Source organism: Anneissia japonica, unplaced genomic scaffold, assembly GCF_011630105.1.
Source record: "Anneissia japonica isolate Jap-2015-1 unplaced genomic scaffold, ASM1163010v1 scaffold287719_len1884721_cov185, whole genome shotgun sequence".
NCBI lineage: Eukaryota > Metazoa > Echinodermata > Crinoidea > Comatulida > Comatulidae > Anneissia > Anneissia japonica.
Genome location: NW_022715822.1, coordinates 1326173 through 1346817, shown reverse-complemented (window position 1 = coordinate 1346817; position 20645 = coordinate 1326173). Strand labels below are relative to the sequence as shown.

At 32.8% G+C, this 20645-nt stretch overlaps 2 protein-coding genes across 2 annotated transcripts; one reads left to right on the top strand and one right to left on the bottom strand.

The window, feature by feature from the left end:
- Positions 1–59: 59 nt before the first annotated feature.
- LOC117109412 (glutamate receptor 1-like) lies at positions 60–11488 on the top strand. The gene is made up of 13 exons (XM_033251763.1): positions 60–353; positions 944–1111; positions 1624–1794; positions 2340–2444; positions 2810–2947; positions 3402–3605; positions 4360–4531; positions 5289–5467; positions 5834–5966; positions 6483–6763; positions 7281–7419; positions 7807–7967; positions 8851–11488. The coding sequence occupies exons 1-13, from the start codon at positions 303–305 to the stop codon at positions 9097–9099; spliced, it is 2151 nt and encodes a 716-aa protein (XP_033107654.1). The 5' UTR covers positions 60–302; the 3' UTR covers positions 9100–11488.
- Positions 11489–11545: 57 nt separating this feature from the next.
- LOC117109413 (translocation protein SEC62-like) lies at positions 11546–20623 on the bottom strand. Its single transcript, XM_033251764.1, has 8 exons — positions 20549–20623; positions 17951–18065; positions 16875–16980; positions 16352–16607; positions 15613–15708; positions 14569–14629; positions 14260–14379; positions 11546–13915 (listed from the first exon to the last, which is right to left on the bottom strand). Exons 1-8 carry the CDS (start codon positions 20591–20593, stop codon positions 13527–13529), a joined length of 1188 nt encoding a protein of 395 aa, XP_033107655.1. The 5' UTR covers positions 20594–20623; the 3' UTR covers positions 11546–13526.
- Between the last annotated feature and the right edge of the window lie 22 nt (positions 20624–20645).

The window sequence follows — 20645 nt, the reverse complement described above, 5'->3', positions numbered from 1 at the left end:
ATAATGAAAAGAAACCAGTCTATTAAATATTCAAAAGAATGACGGGTCCAATTTAAAAAGAAGTTCTCGTTTTATTATTTTATAAAGGGATAAATTCAGTTCGGGAATTTGTTAAAATAGCGATTCAACGAAATTGGAAAATTGTAGCACATGAACAGTTTTATGTTCCTCGAAACGCATTAGAGAGTGTAGATGCAGACAGTCAGTTGCGTTCCATCAGAAGCAAAGGTGCTAGGATTATTATTCTCAGTTGCTTAGCAGAACATGCCAAAGTTGTATTGGCAGAGGCTAAGAATAAAGGCATGACCCAACGTGGATGGGTTTGGATAGTTACGGATGGTGTCACGACAGATGTAAGCTTATCACGCTTTTATCTAAAAATCAGCTTAATAATAATTAAAAATAATAATGTTAATGAAGATAATGATGATGATGATAATGATGAGGATGAATGTTGTGGTAACAACGACGATGACGGTGCGGCGGTGGTGAGCACGACAACGACAACAACAACTATGAAGATGAAGATATGAAGAAGAAACAGAAGAAGAAGAAGATGAAGACGACGATGAAGATGATGATAATGATGAGGATGAGGGTGAAGATAATGATGACAATGATAATGGCAATTATGACGATGATGATGATTATGGTGGTGATGGTGATAAGTTTTTTGTGGGTGATGCTGTTTTTTTTCTTTGCTGATGATGATGGGCCTGGAGATAGTGATTGCCGATAGCGATGCGGAGAGTGATGGTGAATGGCGATGGTGATAATAAATAGTAATGACTGTGACGATGATGATGATGATGATGACAATAATAATAATAATAGACTAGAATTTAAGATCTATCCAAGAACCCCTCCGATCCTGTTAATGTTAATAGAGCACTAGTGATTTAGCCATATTAGCTAATCTTTCTTTTATTTTAAACTCAAATAGAACTTGCTATTCGAAGACGCATGTGACAGACCAGGATCCCATCTAGTGGGGTTGATTGGAACCCGACCCACAATATCCGGAGGGGAGTTATATGAGACATTTTTAGAAAAGTGGACAGAAATTCAAGGAACTGATGAAAACATGCCAAACTGTACATTAGATTATCCGGTAATGTTTTTCTTATGACCTTCAGTGGCGTATCTAGTATCTAAGTGGGTTTCCCCCAGTCGCCCACCCCCCGGACCCTATTGAAAATGTTCAAAATTAAAAAAAAATAAAAAAATAAATAAAAAATCACCTTAAATCACCTTATTTTGAGAGCTAGCTCCACCTCACCTAATCAACGATCCCTCCACTTCAGCTTTGCAACTCCCGCCTTATCAGCCCTTCCCCACTCCAAGAGTCCTATAGTGAAGCATCTACATTAAACACGCAAATTATTTTACAAAGTGTTTTAACCAAAATAAATTAAAACGTAGTATAGAATTATAAGTCATTTTTTGTTGTTATTATTAATATTATTTATTATTATTATTATTATTATTATTATTATTATTATTTATTATTATTATTTATTATTTATTATTATTTATTATTATTATTATTATTATTATTATTATTGTTGTTGTCGTCTTTGTCGTCGTCGTCGTTAATATATCATGGTTTGGTTTGATTCATAGGTAGATGCAATGTTGATTTACGACGCAGTACTCGCGACAGCGTATGGTCTCAACGACTTCATTATTGCTGGGAACGAAATTGAAATGAAGCAATTTCCAAATAGATTATGTTCAATGGAAATCATCAAACCTTGGTATCAGGGAGAACTTGTGATGGACTATATAAGTAATGTAAGTAATCAAACAATTGGTGCTGGGGCTTTATGGAGTGCTCTCTCCAGTCCAACACTGGGATCTCAATTAAAAAATAATTTTAAAGATTAGAGCCAGAATGTTTTAACTCAAAACAAGTTCAGAAATTATACAATTTGATGGTGTGGACAGCGCTTAAGTATTTTTATATTATTTTCTATTGTTATTGTTAAAACTATGCTAATCAGTCTCATAATTGTATCGAAGAGTACAAGTATTAACGACTTAACTGTATTCAACGATGATTTTACTGTATCAACTTTACTGGGATAAAGTCCTAACCAGAGTATCAAATTTGATTTGACATAAACATGTGACATGCCTAAATATGGTCATAATGACATCACATCGTGACCATATATGCACATCATTATATATGTGTATATATAAAATAATAAATATACATATATATATATATATACATATTATATATATACATATATATATATATTTATATTTATATATTTATATATTTATATACCGTATTTTTATTTATATATTTAATGTCTTTTAATCTTTTTCAGACATCTGGTCCCGGTGTAATGAACATGATAGCGTTTGATAAATACCGCACACCTGATATCGGGGGATACGACATTGTAAATATGCATTCAAAGGGTTTTAGAAAGGTACTATCATAAGGTTATAAATAAATAAATAAATAAATTATATATATATATATATATAAAGTATATATATATATATATGTATATATGTATATATATACAAATATATATATATACAGTAGGTGACTATTTCTTCCAAAAAGTTAATCATCTGTCTCTGAGATTGTTAAATGCCATTCCACTTTTATGATGATCGATTCCTAAGATTTTGCGTAATCTTGCTAACAGACAGAAAGACAGAACTGAATACATGGACCCGGTCGGCCTTGGCAGTGGTAATAACAGCCAAGTGCAACCTAGAGAGGCATAGAGAATGAAGTCTGATATAACTGAAAACAATATAATAATCTTGTTCGTAAATCTTATAGATTGGTGAATGGTATTCAGAAGGCAACTTTACTTTCTTCAATGAACCAGCAATAGAGTTTATGGGAAGGTCATCTGAACTGCCAAAAGACAGCTCCAATGACCTCACTAACATAACTCTGAGGATTACTACAATTCTGGTTAGTGAAATTATTATTGGTAATATTGTTGTTTTTATCGTAATATCATAGTCGATATTTACAATTATTGTCAAATAGTCTCATCATTATCATTTTCGTTACTATAGTTATCCTTTTCAACGTTATCGTCCTCATCATTATTATTATAACAAATTCGTCAATGATAAACCAGAGAAATTATTTAATTAACATAATTATAATAATTAATATTATTACTATAGTTTTATTCATCATCATTGTTATTATTATTAATAACATCATTGTTTTTACACTTTGGTTAAAAATAACACAAATATTATCAGTATTATCATCGTAATATTTATTAATAATCTTACGATTTTAAATATTATTCTATATCTATTATGTTTATTATTGTTAATAGGCCTATATGATGAGTACCTCCTAATCCATTTGCGAAAATTTCTTCTACATTCATCTTGTTTATCTTAAATAGGAAAAACCATTCGTGATGGAGCTACCGGACGTTGACCCCAACTCCAACGATCGTTTCTATGGATATTGTATAGATTTACTAAACGAATTGAGAAAAAATATGAAGTTTGATTATGTCATTGATGTTGTACCAGACAAGACCTATGGTAATATAGACCCCTACACCAAGGAATGGAACGGTATGGTGAAACAACTACTAATTGGAGTAAGTTTATAGTCCACATTCAAGATTTATATAATAATAAATGATGAAATAATATATAATAATAATAATCGTATAGTAATAATGATGTAATTATGATATATAATAATATATTATAATAACAATATATTCAGTTTTTGTGCTCGATGACCTGGGACCGGCAACATTATTAATCCGTTGACTTTGAATTAATTTTGAGATTATTAGGGAGTTTTCGATGCATGACGTTAATCTTAACTTTAACATTAGTACCCAACATGCAGCGCGATAGCTCCGCCCCTTTTGTAAACAAATTGAAATACTCATGCGCAAACTCGTAACTAACGTACGTCGAGCACGTAAAATCCTGAAATTAACGTACTCCGCAACGCAAGATGAATAATTATGACGTCTTCCGTTAAAGTTAAGGTTAACGTCGTGCATCGAAACTCCCTGTTATTCAATTAACAATAAAATTATTACCGGTAAATAGGTAGTGTCCGAATGGTTTGTTAGAATGTTCCCTTATTGTCTTGTATCAACATAATCTCGGATTGTATTTCTCTGAATTAAGTAATAATGACGTAATAATAACAAAAGCGTGTCAGTTAAAAACGTCGCCATAAAATATGTCATTTGTTATTTGTGTCGCATATGGCTACTGAACTGTTTGAAATGGTGATGCTTATGATAATAATGACTATATTATGAATCCAAAAGTCCAATTGTGAACATTTTTGATATAATTGTGCACAATTTTCTATTATTGTGAAATTAGAATGCTGACATAGCGGTGGCGCCCTTTACAATCAGCTACGAGAGAGAGCAAGTTATAGATTTCACCAAACCTTACCTAGACTTGGGTCTCACAATACTAATGAGCAAAAGTAAAAAGGAAAGTGGTCTCTTTGCTTTTCTTGACCCATTCCGTATGGATTTGTGGCTTGCAGGTAAGTTTAGTTTGCCTGTTATATCATGATTATGGGGGCGCCTTTTAATGTTTAATAATTAATATAATAGTATAATATTACAAGATATAACACTTTACTTTAGTTGCTTTGAATATACTGCGATGTATACAAATAAAAATACGTAAAATCTACTTTGTCCAATTATTCTATATAAAATATGATGCAGTATATTATTTTTTAAGACACAAAGTTGACATAAAAACTTTACTCATAATCTAGTACAAATAGCCAGTATCAAAGATTCAACAATATATATTTATCAACGATCAAAGATTCAATAATAGATAGGCCTATGTATTAACTTTTAAAGATTCAATAATAGATAGTTATCAACTATCAAAGATTCAATAATATATATTTATATAACATATGAAAAATACATTGCACAGAATATAATAATCATATCAAATATCTATAGAAATCACATAAAAGATATAATACAATTAAATATATTGAGTTTCAAAATTTAAGTAGTATAGGAGTATATTAACTGATTTAGGCCTATATTGATATAAATTGATCCATATTGATTAAATTGGTCCATATTGATTCATATTATTTCACATTCATCGATACTTTTATTTCACATTGATTCAAAATTATCCACTTCGATCTATATTAATTTAAACTGATTTACATTGATCATTATTGATTAATATTGACCAAATTGATTCATATTGATCCATATTGAATAATATTGATTCACTTTGATTCGAGATATATACTTTTCCAACAGTGATATTGACTGTTATCTTGGTCGGGTTCCTTATTGCTGGTTGCAGTTATTTTAGTCCTCACGGATATTGTGGTGAATATATTCAAAGTCCAGAGCAGAAGAAAGATGAGTTTGTCGACCGTAACAGTATGAACCTATACAATGCCATGTGGTGGTCATTTGCAGCGGGCGTCCAACAGGTAACGGTCAACAGTTTGTTTATACGGGTATACAGTAGCAAACAAGTAGATCCCATATAATAATAATAATAATAATAATAATAATAATATTAATAATAATAGTAATAGTAATAATAATAATAATAATAATAATAATAATAATAAATCACCTTTTAACTAATAATTAACTAATGTTAGTTTAACATCACTGTTGCATATTATCATATCTTAATTAAACTATTATTAACATCAATCGACCTATCATTCTTCACCCGATAATAATGGACAGATAAAAATGGAACAGTAAAATGGCGGAATATATATAAAAACTGTAAAAGACAACAAGCATTAGCAAATAATTGAATTAATTGCACTTTCTACCATTAGGGAGCCGAGAACAACCCAAAATCGTTGGCTGGACGCATTGTTGCCACGTTCTGGTGGTTAGGTGTCACCATCATCATTGCAACGTACACGGCTAACTTAGCCGCGTTTCTTACCGTTTCAAAAGCTAGTGAAGGTATGTTTTCTACATGCTAGATATAGATCATAGAAAAATTATTTTCATGGATATAATGCGCGGATATTGTTCTTCGGGTTCAGGTAACATAAAAATCAAAGCGGCACACAGAAAAAAGTACACTCATTTGTACAAGAAGCCAATCAAATCATTGAAACACTTACATGACACTTAACGTAGGTCGAGCATGCTCAGACTGATGACTCATCCATTAAAGTCTATCCGACATCATTGTCTTTAGTTCATTTAGGGAGCATCTAGTGTCATTTTAAAGTTGATCTATATATGTTTGGTCATGAGAGAAAGTGTGACATTAATTGTCAGGATTTTCCCCAGCAAGTTATGGTCGAGAAGTGTAGGTTGGTATTTGAACCATCGACCAAATCACATAAATAGAGAGTACTGTATAATAACATAATAATTGTGAAAGAATCTGGATTTTTTTTTCGTCAACACTATTAACTATCAATCAAATTTAATGGAGATGATATTACTTTGAAACCTTATCATTGGCAGGTATTAACTCGATAGATGATCTGTCCAGACAGACAGACGTTTCGTATGGAACTGTCGCCGCTAGTCAGCCACAGTCATACTTCGAAAATGCAAAAGTTGATCCGTTCCTGAGGGCGTGGCATTACATGGAGAAAGAAAATTCGTTTGTAACGACAGCAGAGGAAGGTATACAGGCTGTCCGTGATAGCAAATACGCTTTCATATTCGACTCCGCTGTTCTTGACTATGAGGCTAACATAGAACCCTGTGATGTCCGAACTGTAGGCCGTCTTTTTGGAAAGGTATGTAAAATACCGGTGTCATGGGTATTTCTACGTAAAACCGGGCACACACCTCGTCCGACGGTCGTCGGCCGACGTGGTTCAATGGCGAGAACGTAATGCCACGACGCGCGAGCGCAACGGATGACGATCCATTCAGGCTGCCACCGACAATCAGCAAACGGCGTAACGTCGTCAAAGGTGGATCAGTCGGCGACGGTCGTACGACGCAGTGAGTGCCCGGGTTAACGTGCATAGTGAATTTGCCAGAGGCTAAAGTCCCTAGTGAATTTGGGCCCGTAACCGACTTCTCGGCTCAAGCAGCCAATCAATGGATCTAGATCAGTTTGCTGAAACCCAATTTGCAGAATACCAGAGTGCAGATTCTGATTTATCGGAACTCAGTTTATCTCACAGTTTATCAAATACGAGATTATCAGCTCCCACATCATTATCACCATCATTATTTATCATTATCATCATCATCATGTTTATTCCACATCCACTGTTTTAAACAATTTGTTCATTAACATTTTAGATTGGATATGGTCTGGGACTTGCTCGTAATTCACTTTACACGGAACCATTTAGTTTGGAGATCTTGAAGCTTCGACAATCAGACTTCATGGACGGACTCCAGAAGCGGTACTTCTCAGGGGGATGTGACGGAGCTGATGGTAAGTTAAAGCGCCAAATAAAACACTTTACTGCCTTTAGCAGTACATTGCTCTGCGGTCCGGCGGCAATTTTGTTGCGGCCCGTTTGCTCAAAAAGCAGTACTTATCAAAAAGTAATAATACAGAACCAATCTTTCTAGTCTGCACCTTTCTTTGGAAAAGGCTTTCCCTTACGAATTTCGACAAACTCGTGATTTTGATTAATTCAAGCCAGCACTCAAATTCACCTTTGTCAATCCTGTTTCTCTTCAAGCGATGAGAAATTTACGGATGCCTTGTACATTTCATAATTATATCTGTGTAAGAATGCTACAAGATAATTAAATATTCAATAAATATATTTGTTATTATTCTTTACCGGATGAGAGTATTGTTTGTTTTTTTCAGCAAAAAATACACTGCCCAGTAAAATTGGCCTTCGTCAAATGCTTGGAGTCTTTTACTTTTTGTTTGCTGGAATTGCCATTGCAATATTACTCCTCATCATTGACTGGATCATAGCCTCATTCAAGGAAGCTAGAAATTCTAGACGGAGTACAGGCCTAAATGTAAGTAATAGGTGCAATAAATTCAGTAATGTTTTACAAATTCTTACACATCAAATTTGTGGAAACATCTCTTAAACTTCGCAAATCGTATAAACTCTGCAACGGTTACAATTTAATCGCTAAGAGCCAGAAAGAGATTCTTATCTTGTTTAGAATAAAATGGCGCGTGAAAAGTGCTACGCTATTTTAATGTTTAGGCCTAATTCTTATCGCATCAAGTTTAGAATAATATGGCGCGTGAAAAGTGCTACACTATTTTAATACTTAGGCCTAATTCTTATCGCATTAATCACAAATTACTCTTTATGTTGTCTCTCGTGAAAGATGTACTGATCTTAAAAACTTCATACTTAAAAATAATATTTAAGTAGACCTAAGTTTTAGCTTCCACTTACAGAAAAGAATGAGAATAAAACAAATTTTGACAATTAATAGTGTACGAATAAATAAATTGTTTCCAATATTATTTTGCCTAGACTTAGACCCTTAAAAAGTTGTAATCAAAGGCTTATAGTAAAAGGGGTCGTAAAACAGGAGATACTGTTTTATAAAATTTGCATATTTATTATATTTATATATTACTGTATGTTTATTTGTTCATTTTGAAATAAGTTTTTATTTTTCGAATTTATGGGTTATCCTGTTTTCAAATGTTTTAATGTTCAGTGTTTTTTTGTAACATTATCTGTATTCTGGTAATGTATTGGAAGAAAGTGAATAAAATCAAATTAAATATACCATTGAAAGTTATGTAAAAGAATGTATTCAATGTTTTAGTCTCGTAATTGATATGTTCAGGGGTTCCTCTCTTTTATGTTTTAAGATAATTTTCTTGACTATTATTTGGAAAATAAAGTAATCTGTTTTCCTAATTGTTTTCTAGAGTATTTCAATGTGTGGAGCATTAGGGCGTCGGCTGCGTGTCACAAAGAGAGACCTTTTAAAATCATGCAGTTCGAGGGAAAACGATCACGGTGAAGATAGCGATTATGATCAGGGTGTCCAGTTAAACACGGCCGAACAGTACCGACATAAGGACAACACACCGGTGTACGTTGGAAGTGATGATGTCAGAGCCGGGGAAAAGAATCATTATGGCTTCAACCATCAAACATCAGAAAACACCCTTTGAAAAATAGCATGTGACATAGGTTTTATTTTGTAATTTGAGTTAACTCGAGGTTACGTTGTTTGGACGATTTGTGGAATGAAGATAAAAAGAAGTCAGGTTTGGAGGTGATAAACCAACTGCATTAACCTCTGAGACGTCAATGAGTATGACGTCATATGGTGAGACTAGCAAAAAACATGTCGTGGGTCATTTGAGAATTTATTTTAAATAAACATGTGACTCTATTGACCAATGAGAGTATTTATCATTCTGATGTCATAAGTACTTTGTCAAACAAGAAGATATTATGGTAACTGGAAGGGTTGAAAGTGCAAAGTTTGGTGGTAGCAGAAGCTCAGATTTTGTTTAAGTCATATACAGTAAATGGAATCTAACAAATGACATAATAGTATATCGTACGGTAACTGGAAGGTTTGAAATGTAAGAGTTGGTAATAACAGAGGTATCGGTATTTGCTTATTCACTGAAATGTATAAGCCTATGGAATGGATCTTTGTGAGAAAACCGAAGGCGTATAGGAATTTACTATTAATTTACTACAGTATATATAGGCCTAATTTGAAGACTATAAAGTTGCAACAGGTGCGTATGGTACGGTAAGTTTGAATTTTAGAAAATGAATGATATTAAATGTGACATGAATACTAAGTTAAAACTTGAGAATTGATTGTCAATTTCAACCTCAATTTCGGTTCATTTGCATAAACAATGATGAAAAGATTAGCAAATGACGCGCATGTCACCTTTTGATGATAATCTGGAAGCATTGGTAGGTGTACGATTATAGTCACCAGTTTTGATACGACCAGAATTCAGAAACGAATATGTTTCTCTGTGTTCTATGAAGCATAAAGGTACTGTAAAATATACATTGTCAGAGAGTAAATCAGTCTACTGTATGTTTGATAGCACATTACACAGATTTCAAGAAAAGCCAATATCCACTGTGGTCGGTAGACATTTTAAATGAACATAATGGATTTTTGCACAAAATATTGTTTTCACGAAACTTGCCAGTTTCCAATTTTCGAGATTTTGTTAAATGAATTTTAATTTAAAATTGGTACAAGATTTACCAGATATAATTTAGTTTTCTATATAATTTTGTTCAGAAATCGTCATGTAGCGTTTTACACAACATAAGGCCTTTCGATTGCGGACTTTCACCACTGCCGTTTATTGCTTCGATTGTCTGTTATTTGAAGTTCTTTTAATTTTCAGCAAAAGACGCAGTGAAAACATGCCTACCAACTGCCAGTTTTCAAGCTCAGTAATTTTCTGAAGCACAGTATTTGCACTTTTCATATTTTCGATTGTCTTTTTATTAAAATTGTATTATTTTTTAAGTAGAATTTTACTTCCCAGCTACTGTATTCCATGTTCTATATTGAAACTTGGAAAAGTCACTCTAATCTTCCATCACTCAACATGCCAATTACCAATTCTCGAGTTAAATATTCTTAATTTTTAGAACTTTTTGGCATCTTCGATTGTCTTTGAAGTTTGTTTAGCAATCGTACAATCTTTCATTGTTGGATTTTTCAGTAATCGTAAAGTAATGTTTCTCAAAACATACTTAAACGTCAGTTTAATATTTCAACTTTCAGCACCTTTGGTATTTTTGATTAACTTTTACTGCAATTAGTGTTACATGAAACATGCCAATTGACAATTTTCGAGTTCATTGTTCTTAACTTTAGGAACGTTTTAGCATCTTCATATCTGTCTTGGCAATTGTATAATCTGCGATCATCTACTCAGTAATCGTGCAAGTCTTGTTCTCCAAAACATACTAAAATGTCATTTTTCAAGTTCAATATTTGAACTTTTAGCACTTTTTGTTTAAGTTTCTCCAGCCACAATACAAGTAGTGTTTCACAGCACATACTGTTTATTTGTTTATTGTTGTGCATCTTTGATAGTTTTTTTTTAAAATTTTAATCAGTAATCGCGCGTACAAACTTTCTGAAATCTACCATTTGATTTGTTTATATTGATGCCGATCGCTCTTTTCTTTTGCAGAAATTCGGATTTCTCCATAGGCTAGATATATTTATAAACAGTAACTGTAAACACATGTTTTTCTTATATATGTAGATATTTATCCAATATAATATTTATATAATTTACCTGTCAAATCTCCTCGCAAAAATGTACATAAACAATTTACTATCTTTCAAATGATGAATAAACAATATACTATTTATTTATGGTTAAAAATACTTCGCTGGACGATATTAATTAAGAGTATTTTGATCGTGAGAAGTCCTGTTGTAGTTTTGTTTTGTTTTATTGTGTAGGCTACTCTAGATAATACCATTAAATATGTATAGTAATGTTTTTAAATTAGTAACACAGTGTAGTATGCCAATAAAAGGCAAGTATGCCATTGCATTGTATTTTTTTTTGGAAGTGTGCAAAAACAAACAGAAACTAAATAAACTCATTTTGTTGTCATTCATAACTTTAATTTGCTGCATTTTTCATTGTTAACATCACAACTATTGAGAACGCAATTTTCCTCAGTGGTTATAGACGGCTTGGCATAAATACTTTACAGACACAGAATTGAGAAAATTAGTCTTGATATCTGGAATGGTCTGGCTTTGGACTTTTAGAATTATAAATTCAAATTAGCATTACATAAACATAACAGTCTGTATAATAGTTCGGAAGAAACATAACATGCATATAAAAATAATTAATATTTTGTTTGTTTTTGAGCTGGTTTACATACCAATTACCAAATGAATCCCATATTTTGCAACGGCACCAGAAATTTGAGATAATAATCACATATTCATAAAGTTCATTTTTATTATATTTACATAAAAATGAATTCCATATTTGCAACAGCACCTCCAATGAAAACCTAACATAAATTGGAGACACATCTCACACTCTACAATATTTAGGTTCATTTATATACAGGTGTTTAGGTATATTCTGAATAAAATAGCCTTACATGTCTGCTTCCTCAATACATATCTCTTTGTATTTCAATGCAACAATAATAAATAAACAGATTTATTACTGTATTAAGCTCGAATACTGTACTCTCATCTGGTTTTCTTGTATGTAAACCATTTAATATAAATACTGTTTTTGATGTCTTGATCCGTTTTCAATGGATCTTCATCTGACAATGACTGGTTTGCTAGTTGTCGACGATTCCCGGTGTTGTGGGTTGCCCTCTACCAGTAGTTTCAGGACTGATTAGTTGGATGTAAATATTATCGAGTTTGTATATATATCTTCTTCTCTTTTCATGTTGTTTCCATGTTTTCGTAACCAAACATGAACAGAGACGGCACTCTAATATTTCCAACCATCTAATCAGTCCTGTGTATTCTATAACACTGCAGCAAGTAATCAGCACATTTGGCATTTTAACCCACTTATACTCCTGGGCAGAGAGAAGGAATGCAGATAATGTGCCTTGGTCAAGGACACAAGCGAAATGCACAGCAAGGGATTGAAACCCCGATTTGAAGGTTGAAAACCAAATCGATCCCGTTGTCAGGGATGTATTCCAGGGGAGCAGTGGCTCCTGTCTGATAGAAACCCACAATAAACATCTTAATAAAAGTCACCCACTCCCTGATAGTAACCCAGTGGGATATTCATTAGAATAAACGACAAACGATAATGCAAGAAAATTCATTTTTGGGATTATATAATGGCTTTACCACTCAGGGGATGGATTTATCAAACTCACTTAACAAAAAAATTAGCTTAAATCCCAAGCCAGGTCTTTTAAGATACAGAAATGTGATAATATGTTTCAGTTTTGTTTTTATCCTTTTGCAAGCATTTATAAAGTTTTGTTTAATAATACTACTACTAGTTTAGTCATAATAACGATGATGACGATAATGATAATAGATATGTTAATAATATTAATAATATTTCAAAGTGAAGAAAATTGTGCTAAAACGAAAAAGAAATTTGTCCAACCCAACCATGCCAAACCATTATAATTAGTATTGTAGTTAAAGCTTACCTGTAGTAAGCTATAGATAGGCTTAGTTGTCTTAGGTTTCCTAGATCTCAATGTTTGCTGAAAATTAATTAGATCTCTATGGTTGCTGAAGATCCCTTGATAACTGAATATGAGAATTTGTTGGCACTTCATTTTGACTATATAATGGAGATGTGATGATGATGAATTTTACTATATAAAAGTGTAATTTCTGGCCATCTAGAAGTACTATTTCCTCAAACTTTCGCGTCCCATCTTGTCCGAACCCACCCCCACTGGTACTACGTACCACTCAAGACAGCTCCCCACCTTTGAAAATCCTGTCTCTGCCCGCTGTCATTGGTCTGATGAAGATATGTTGACAATGGACCAAAACATTACAAACAGTACATATATTTAATAGTTTACTTACAAGAATTATTCCATGTTTATTACTCTATTATTATTATTCTTCGACAGCAGAAATTTCTTCCTTTCCGATGACTTCAAAGTCATCCTGCGCCTCACATTCCTCTTCTTCCATCTCAGATCCTTTACTATCATCACTTGATTCACTTTTTACTGATTCCTCGTTTTTCGAATCGTTGCTCTTTTCTTCATTTTCCTCTTGCATTTCATCACCATCTTCTTTTTTATTATCATCATCATCATCTTTTTTGTTTTCTTTATCAGAATCATTTTCCATATCTTGTTTTTCTCCACTACGCCATTCTTTGGCGTAAAAGGGTTGGAAGGATTCTCGAACACCGACATCTTCGAGAAGATTTGGGAACAACCAGAAATGAAGTTTCCCAACAGTAGCAACCCATAAGCAAGTAAAAAGAATAAAACGGACTGCAAAAAAAATGTTGAATTGTGAAATTCTGGTAGCACAGACCCACAATATTTGTATAAAAAGTTCAAACAATTTAATATTTTAAGGATTTTTTTAGAAATAGATTAGGAAATTTTTTTTATCTCTCATTTTGCAGCGGAAAAGTGTCACATTAATATGGGGTATTCCAAAAGAGGGGGTTCTACTGTATATGTATCTGTATTGGTATCAATCGTGTTACATATTATACAGTAAGACAGTGTGAAGGTGCTTTATAAATGATTGGATTATATTAATTGTTGGTTGGATTTAAAATATAATATAATTAATCAAAAAAAGAGAAAAAAGGCAGAAAATCACTTACATATAGCAAGACCTAAAATAAATCCAACAAATCCAGCACCAACAAGACTAACGTAGTATGTACCAATCTTGATCTCAGGAGGCCATAAGGGGTAGATACAGACACCAATTGCAGCAATCACTGATAAAATAAAATAGAGGGCAGCATTTATACATGTTCTATCTGTCATGAATTCTGGACATAACTCAAAATATCTATGAAAACAATAAATACTTCATTTAAATGGAACTATAACTTATAATAAAAGGATAAAACACATACAGAGCACATATTTTTAATCAGTATAATGTGAAGACAACCTATACTTACCTAGAGTAAAACCAAGTATATAATCTTTCGTCTTAACAGGGTCATACACCCACACATATGCCTGAAATTTAAACACAGAACAAAATTAATACAAATAGAAGTGAATAAAAGATAATTTAAAACAATGTTATTAATACAGTACAATCAATTCATAAACATTCTTATTATAACAAGAGTAAAGCTCTGTTCGCCGCAAGGACTGAGAAATCCTTTGCGGAGACCCAGATGGTGGCACGTGACTGAGAATCATGGAAGGAGCTGGTCAGGTGCTCAAGTGCGCAGCGACCCTATGACCACACCCGGTCACAGGACCAGCAAGCAGTAAGTAAAGCTTTGTTAACACTATATAGTTATAAAGCTCTGTCCACACTTATCAAATTTTGTGACAAATTTGTGTGATGTGCCCATATATGGGCATGATGTCACATTACACCCAAATATGGGCATATCACATTTATTTGTCACATAAAATTTGATAATGTGGACAGAGCTTTAGTGACATATATGTGTGATTTGCACATATATTGGCATGATGATGTCATGTCATGACTCGTACCTAAATTTTGTCAGATAACATTTGATAGTGTGGACAGAGTGTTATAAGTAGGTGTGCTAATTGTTTAACTGCAACACCACCTTATAATCTGTATCCATCACATTGAGTGTAATTATAATTATATTAAATTCCCACTGCAGAACCCCATCTTAAAATATCTTCACAGGAGATTTTGGGTCAATCATTCACCATTTATTTAATAACGTTCACACAGAATGGTGGCTCAATCTAGCACAGTGTAAACTGGGTACACACTGTGTTGATGGTGTGTCACAATTCCCCAAAGAAAGGAGACTGAATGTTTTGCAGTCACCAGTTGGCGCATGGTGTGCCTGGCTAGAATGTTTCATTCTGAAAGTGATATCTTCCTTTCCCAATTCAATGAAGCATCATATTTTCCCTTCTTGGGTTTCTGCTTCTAGTTAAGTAAATACTGCTAAAAAAATTTATAACATTGAAAAAAAAAAGGTTACAAAAAATTTAATTACGTCCAAGTTATCTTTAAAGCACTGATGGTCCGCAAAGTCCAATACTATTTTCTTCTTCCCTTTCTTTGTCTCTTTTTCGTTTGCTTCGTTCTCCTCCTATAACGATAAAGACATAATTGATTTTAGAACTTTGTTATTCTTTACATCACCCCGAGTTCTATATTTCTAATCACACACTTATTTTTGTGATTTTTCTCATCTATGCATTTACATGATCTTCTCATTTTCATAATTATTATTATTATTATTATTAAAAAGTATTTATATAGCGCCTTTACAAAAAAAGATCAAAGTGCTGTACATCAAAACCCATTATTACAAAGATAAAAGTAAGTATAATATTTCAAATCAATCAATAAAAAAAAATAATAACAACATTCTCATTTTTTATGATCATTCTGATCTACATTTTTGTGATCATTTTTTAATTGGAAAAAAAAAGTATTTTTCAATTTATACAATTTATAATTTTAAAAATATTTTCATTTCCCTTAAAAATGATTATTGCTATGGATGTTCATAACATTTTTTTCTCTCTCAATGTGGTCTTATTCTATTATTAACGCTGTTTTTGAATAATTGTCTGATTTTTCTGCGCATGTCATTCTGTTATCTATTTATATATATATATATATATATTTATATTTTGTCATTTTATAGAAAGACCACAGAATATCAGCTGGGCTCTTTAAATGAAGTTGAAATAAATTTTTAAAAAATAGTTAATTTGTTACTTTACTTCTTCCTCTTTTTCCTGCTCTTCTTTCTTCTTCTCTTTCTTAGATTTCTTTTCTTCAGTCTCAGACTCTTTCTTTATTGTCTCTTTATCTTTCATTTTGGAGTCTTTTTCCTTTTCCTTCTTCTTCAATTCCTTGTCCTTTGATTTTGACTCTTTTTCTTTCTCTTTTCCTTCCTTATCCTTACTCTTCGCATCTTTTTCACGTTTCCTTTTCACAGTTTTAATTGCCCTATAGAACATCCGTTTCTTCAACAACCTAAGTAACATTTAAAAATAAATTACATTTTGTATCATTACAAATTGGGAACTACTGCGGAACTCTTATTCAGTACATTATGTTATATTATTCTATACCCGCAAACTGTATTGGTGTCTAATGCACGAGACAAAAACAAAATTATATTTTCTTATACACATCTAGATGTGTATAAGAGACAGTATATATATATACTTTTATATACATTTATATTTATATCTACATGTATTTTGTATTATTTATCAAGTAGGAGACCATCTCCTTTACCTGTTCAGGTAGTTCACAACGGTTAACCTGGTAGTGAACAGAACATCTGTGCCCTTTGTACCTTTTGCCCATTTTGATTCAAGAAGAAAATCAACAGCCTTTTGTCCTGATTAATGGAAGAAAACATTTTTACAGTATACTCTACCACAAACATAAATGAAAAAGCACTTTAGTCACATTCAGATACAGCTTATTTTTAACAAAAAATATAAAGCCAGATATAGGTCTTATTGTACAACATAATATATGGCTTTTGCTCTTTGGCATAATGAGGACTGATATTTGAAATTAAGAAGTTCAAGACAATATGAACAAAAAAACCAAATACAAGCTTTAGACTAACACATGGGCTGCCATGATACTGTTGAGTGCAAAGTTCTAGCCTTTCACTATAGAACCCAATACTAGGCTTGTAATAATATGTTTGTATTCTGTTGTAAAGACTATATTGCTTAAACTTTATATGTTAATGTTTGAAAAAGATTATGTTAAGATGAATTTCACAGCAAATTTTTGTGTTAACCAATTTGTAATTGGTTTTAAAAAATTCGTAGAATAGAATGCAATAAACTGCAATGATATAATACTGTAGTTCTATTTACTAAGCGCAAGCTAGAGTAGTTATTTGGAGGTTCTGGGTTCAATTCCCATCCGAATTACTTGCGAGGTTTTTGCAATCCTACCTGGTAAGGTCAATTACCGGTTTATTAAGAAATATGCAGACTTACAGTATTTTACAGTACTAGGCACATTCTGTACTAGGCACAAGGTACATTCTATCAATATTTTTATGTCTAATATAAAATACAAGAAATTTTATTTGTCCTCATACAAGGACATACAATAAAACACTGATTTTACATATTTTCAAATTCAAATTTTGTCACAGCAGGACTTTTTCTCACGACCAAAACAACACCACTCCCTAAGCCATTAAAAAGAGACTTGGTTTAAAAAGCATCATTCTTATCCTGTAAGTGGCGAGTGTACTTGCTGTTGGATGTGAGAAATTAAAAATAAAAAAAAAAACGTTCATAATAACCATAATTAATTATATTTAGTTATTTCATCACTACCTGTAAAGTATTGTACATTCTCTTGCATGAACGTGGTTTCCTTTGTTGGAAGATGGAAACGTAAATACTTAGCAACTGCGGTTTCTTCTTTCGTTGGTTTTTCTGGTACAGCACCCTAAAGTACATAGAAAAAATCCCCAAATAAAGGCCAAGTAAAAAAAAAAAAAGTAGTTTCTCATCTTAATATTTTGAAAAAAGGAGAATAAGGGCACTTAAAAAAAAATTGGTGAGGCAGAGAAAATAGATGCATGAGGGAACGAGAAACTAGTATTTTTAAAAATTTGCCTAACAAAGGTGAAATAGGCCTCACAGGTACACATTAAAAAAATATAAAACAATATCAGAAAGCATTGTTGATGTGCTGATCAGTCACTGATAAAAGAGAGGTTTCAATGCTTTTACAAACTCTCTGTGGACTTTTGGCAATAGCAGGGAGGTAATAATTACTACCATAGACAGATTGTTCATTTATTAAATCTAGAATGGCGTATGTTGGTATATGATGAGTGACCTACAGGTAGGCTATGCATAACAACTGTGTCTCCTGTTTCTAAAACTTATGACAAGAAGAATGGTGAGGGTGTGTGATGATTGAGAGAAACAAAAGTGTGGGGAACTTGATGATTTTGAGGTTTGGGTGAACCACTTGAGGTTACTATCCCATTTACCAGCAAACCCTTTAAAAAAGCATTTAGGCAGGTTGGTGAACCTGGTTTTGCCAGAATCTTATCTCAATAATCCAATTAAACATCAAAGAAGAATGCCTCTACTTAAGAGTCATTATCACAGCAGGCATTGCTGTTTCTCAATAAATTACCAGTATAGTATTTAAAAACCAGGCTGGAAAATTTTAAAAACCTGTTGTTCAAAAATATTTGGCATGTATGGATAAGATGTGTATTTACCTTAGCTATAATTTCAGATAAAAATCATAATAGATATGCTTTTGAATTTTAAAAATCAATGACTTATGTTAGAAGTTACAACATGGTTTTTGATTTAATTGTGCTAGTCTTCTTGTGAACTATTCATAACTAATGAGCTTCACTGTTAATCTTGTTACAAAATTCCCTGAAGCAGTAATTAATAGAGATAAGAAGAGATCAGCAAAACCTGGTTCAAAAATTGAAAATTTGGTAAATGTGGCAAAGACAAGCCAAACCAGTCACTCGTTACAAATCCTGTTTTGGAGATAATGGCCAAAACATGCTGGAATGTCAAAATTTTGGAAATCTATTTTATTGCACTAAACTAACCTTTATATATCTATACATCATGCTATGCTGTTATTTTCCTCATTTTCAATGTTTAAAATAACAATTTTTAACAATTTGGTGATGGTTTCTGCCTAAGAAATGCCTGAAATCGTAAACATTAAAGGCTGATTTCTCAAATATTGTTCTTTAAACAGCTGTATGTTTAAACTTGTGTAACTTCATAACGAAGTGTCGGATTTAAATGATTCTTTCACCGTTTTATAGCTCTCATTTTACTGTTTAACCCTGTATTAATAACTAAAAATTTATTTTTCCGACGAGTGACTGGTTTGGCTTGTCTTTGCCACAAATGGTGAAGTTTCCTCGTGGCAAAATTGTGCTCAGCAATCTCATTAGTGATCTAACAAATATTTTCTGTAAATTGCTCGCCAAGTGCACATGGGCCTAGGCCTATCCCCACAAATTGTCATTACATATGCTACTATTCTACACAACAGTTAAGCTTCGCCTAGCCTAGGCCTAACAGTGATACACCTATTCTAACATAAAATAATATTAATAAAATAGGTAGGCCCTAGGGGGGTGCGGGAGGGGTCCCGGGCCGGTGCGGGAGGGGTCCCGGGCCAGAGCTGGAGCCCCGGCGGAGGTCCAGGGCCTCTGGCGCTTCGACGATCGCGATCTCAGCATTTTAAAGCTGTTTTAAAACAATTTCGGGGAGTGTTTGTTGACAATTAATACTGGGTATACTTACTGGGGGCCCGGGACTTGTACAATTGACAAGTGCATTATGACTATGTTTAATTTGAGCACCCGAATATCTATGTGCACAAACATTTCTTTACCTAAACAAAAATGAATAGGCATACTGATCAATATTTAGTAACGTGTCAGTGAATTAAATATTCATGTATTCAAGTTACTGCATGACCGTTTTTATATTTTTAATAAAACCAATTTCTTCTAATTTTAAATACATTTTACCATATATTCGTTATCACGCATTGACCTGTGCTAAATGCGTGATAAATTTATGATCGCGCATGTGTTTCTGCAAAATGCGTGTTTCATCCAAAATCACTTTGAAATGCGAGACGGTTGGTAACTATGCTTGTATTCTCTCTTAAGTATGAACATATGGAAAGCCTAAAGTAACAAAATAAAAAGCTAAAAAATGTAAAGAGAATAGAATAGGCCTACCTACACCTACGTCAATCTTGTGTGCTAGAGATGAGATTGAGTGAGTGTCTATTTAATGTTGAATTTAGTATTGCACCTTTGTAACACCAAATTATAATATAAAACTAATGTATAGCGCACGCCATCTATCCATTTCCTAATATTAACAAACAAAAATCTATGAAGTAAATAAACCATCTATTACCTCCCGTATTTTCCTGGGCCGTTTTCTCATTCGGGTGTCAGCCATGTTTACGAAATCGACGATGTAGGTAATTCCCGAACTGAAGAGGGCGGTATGT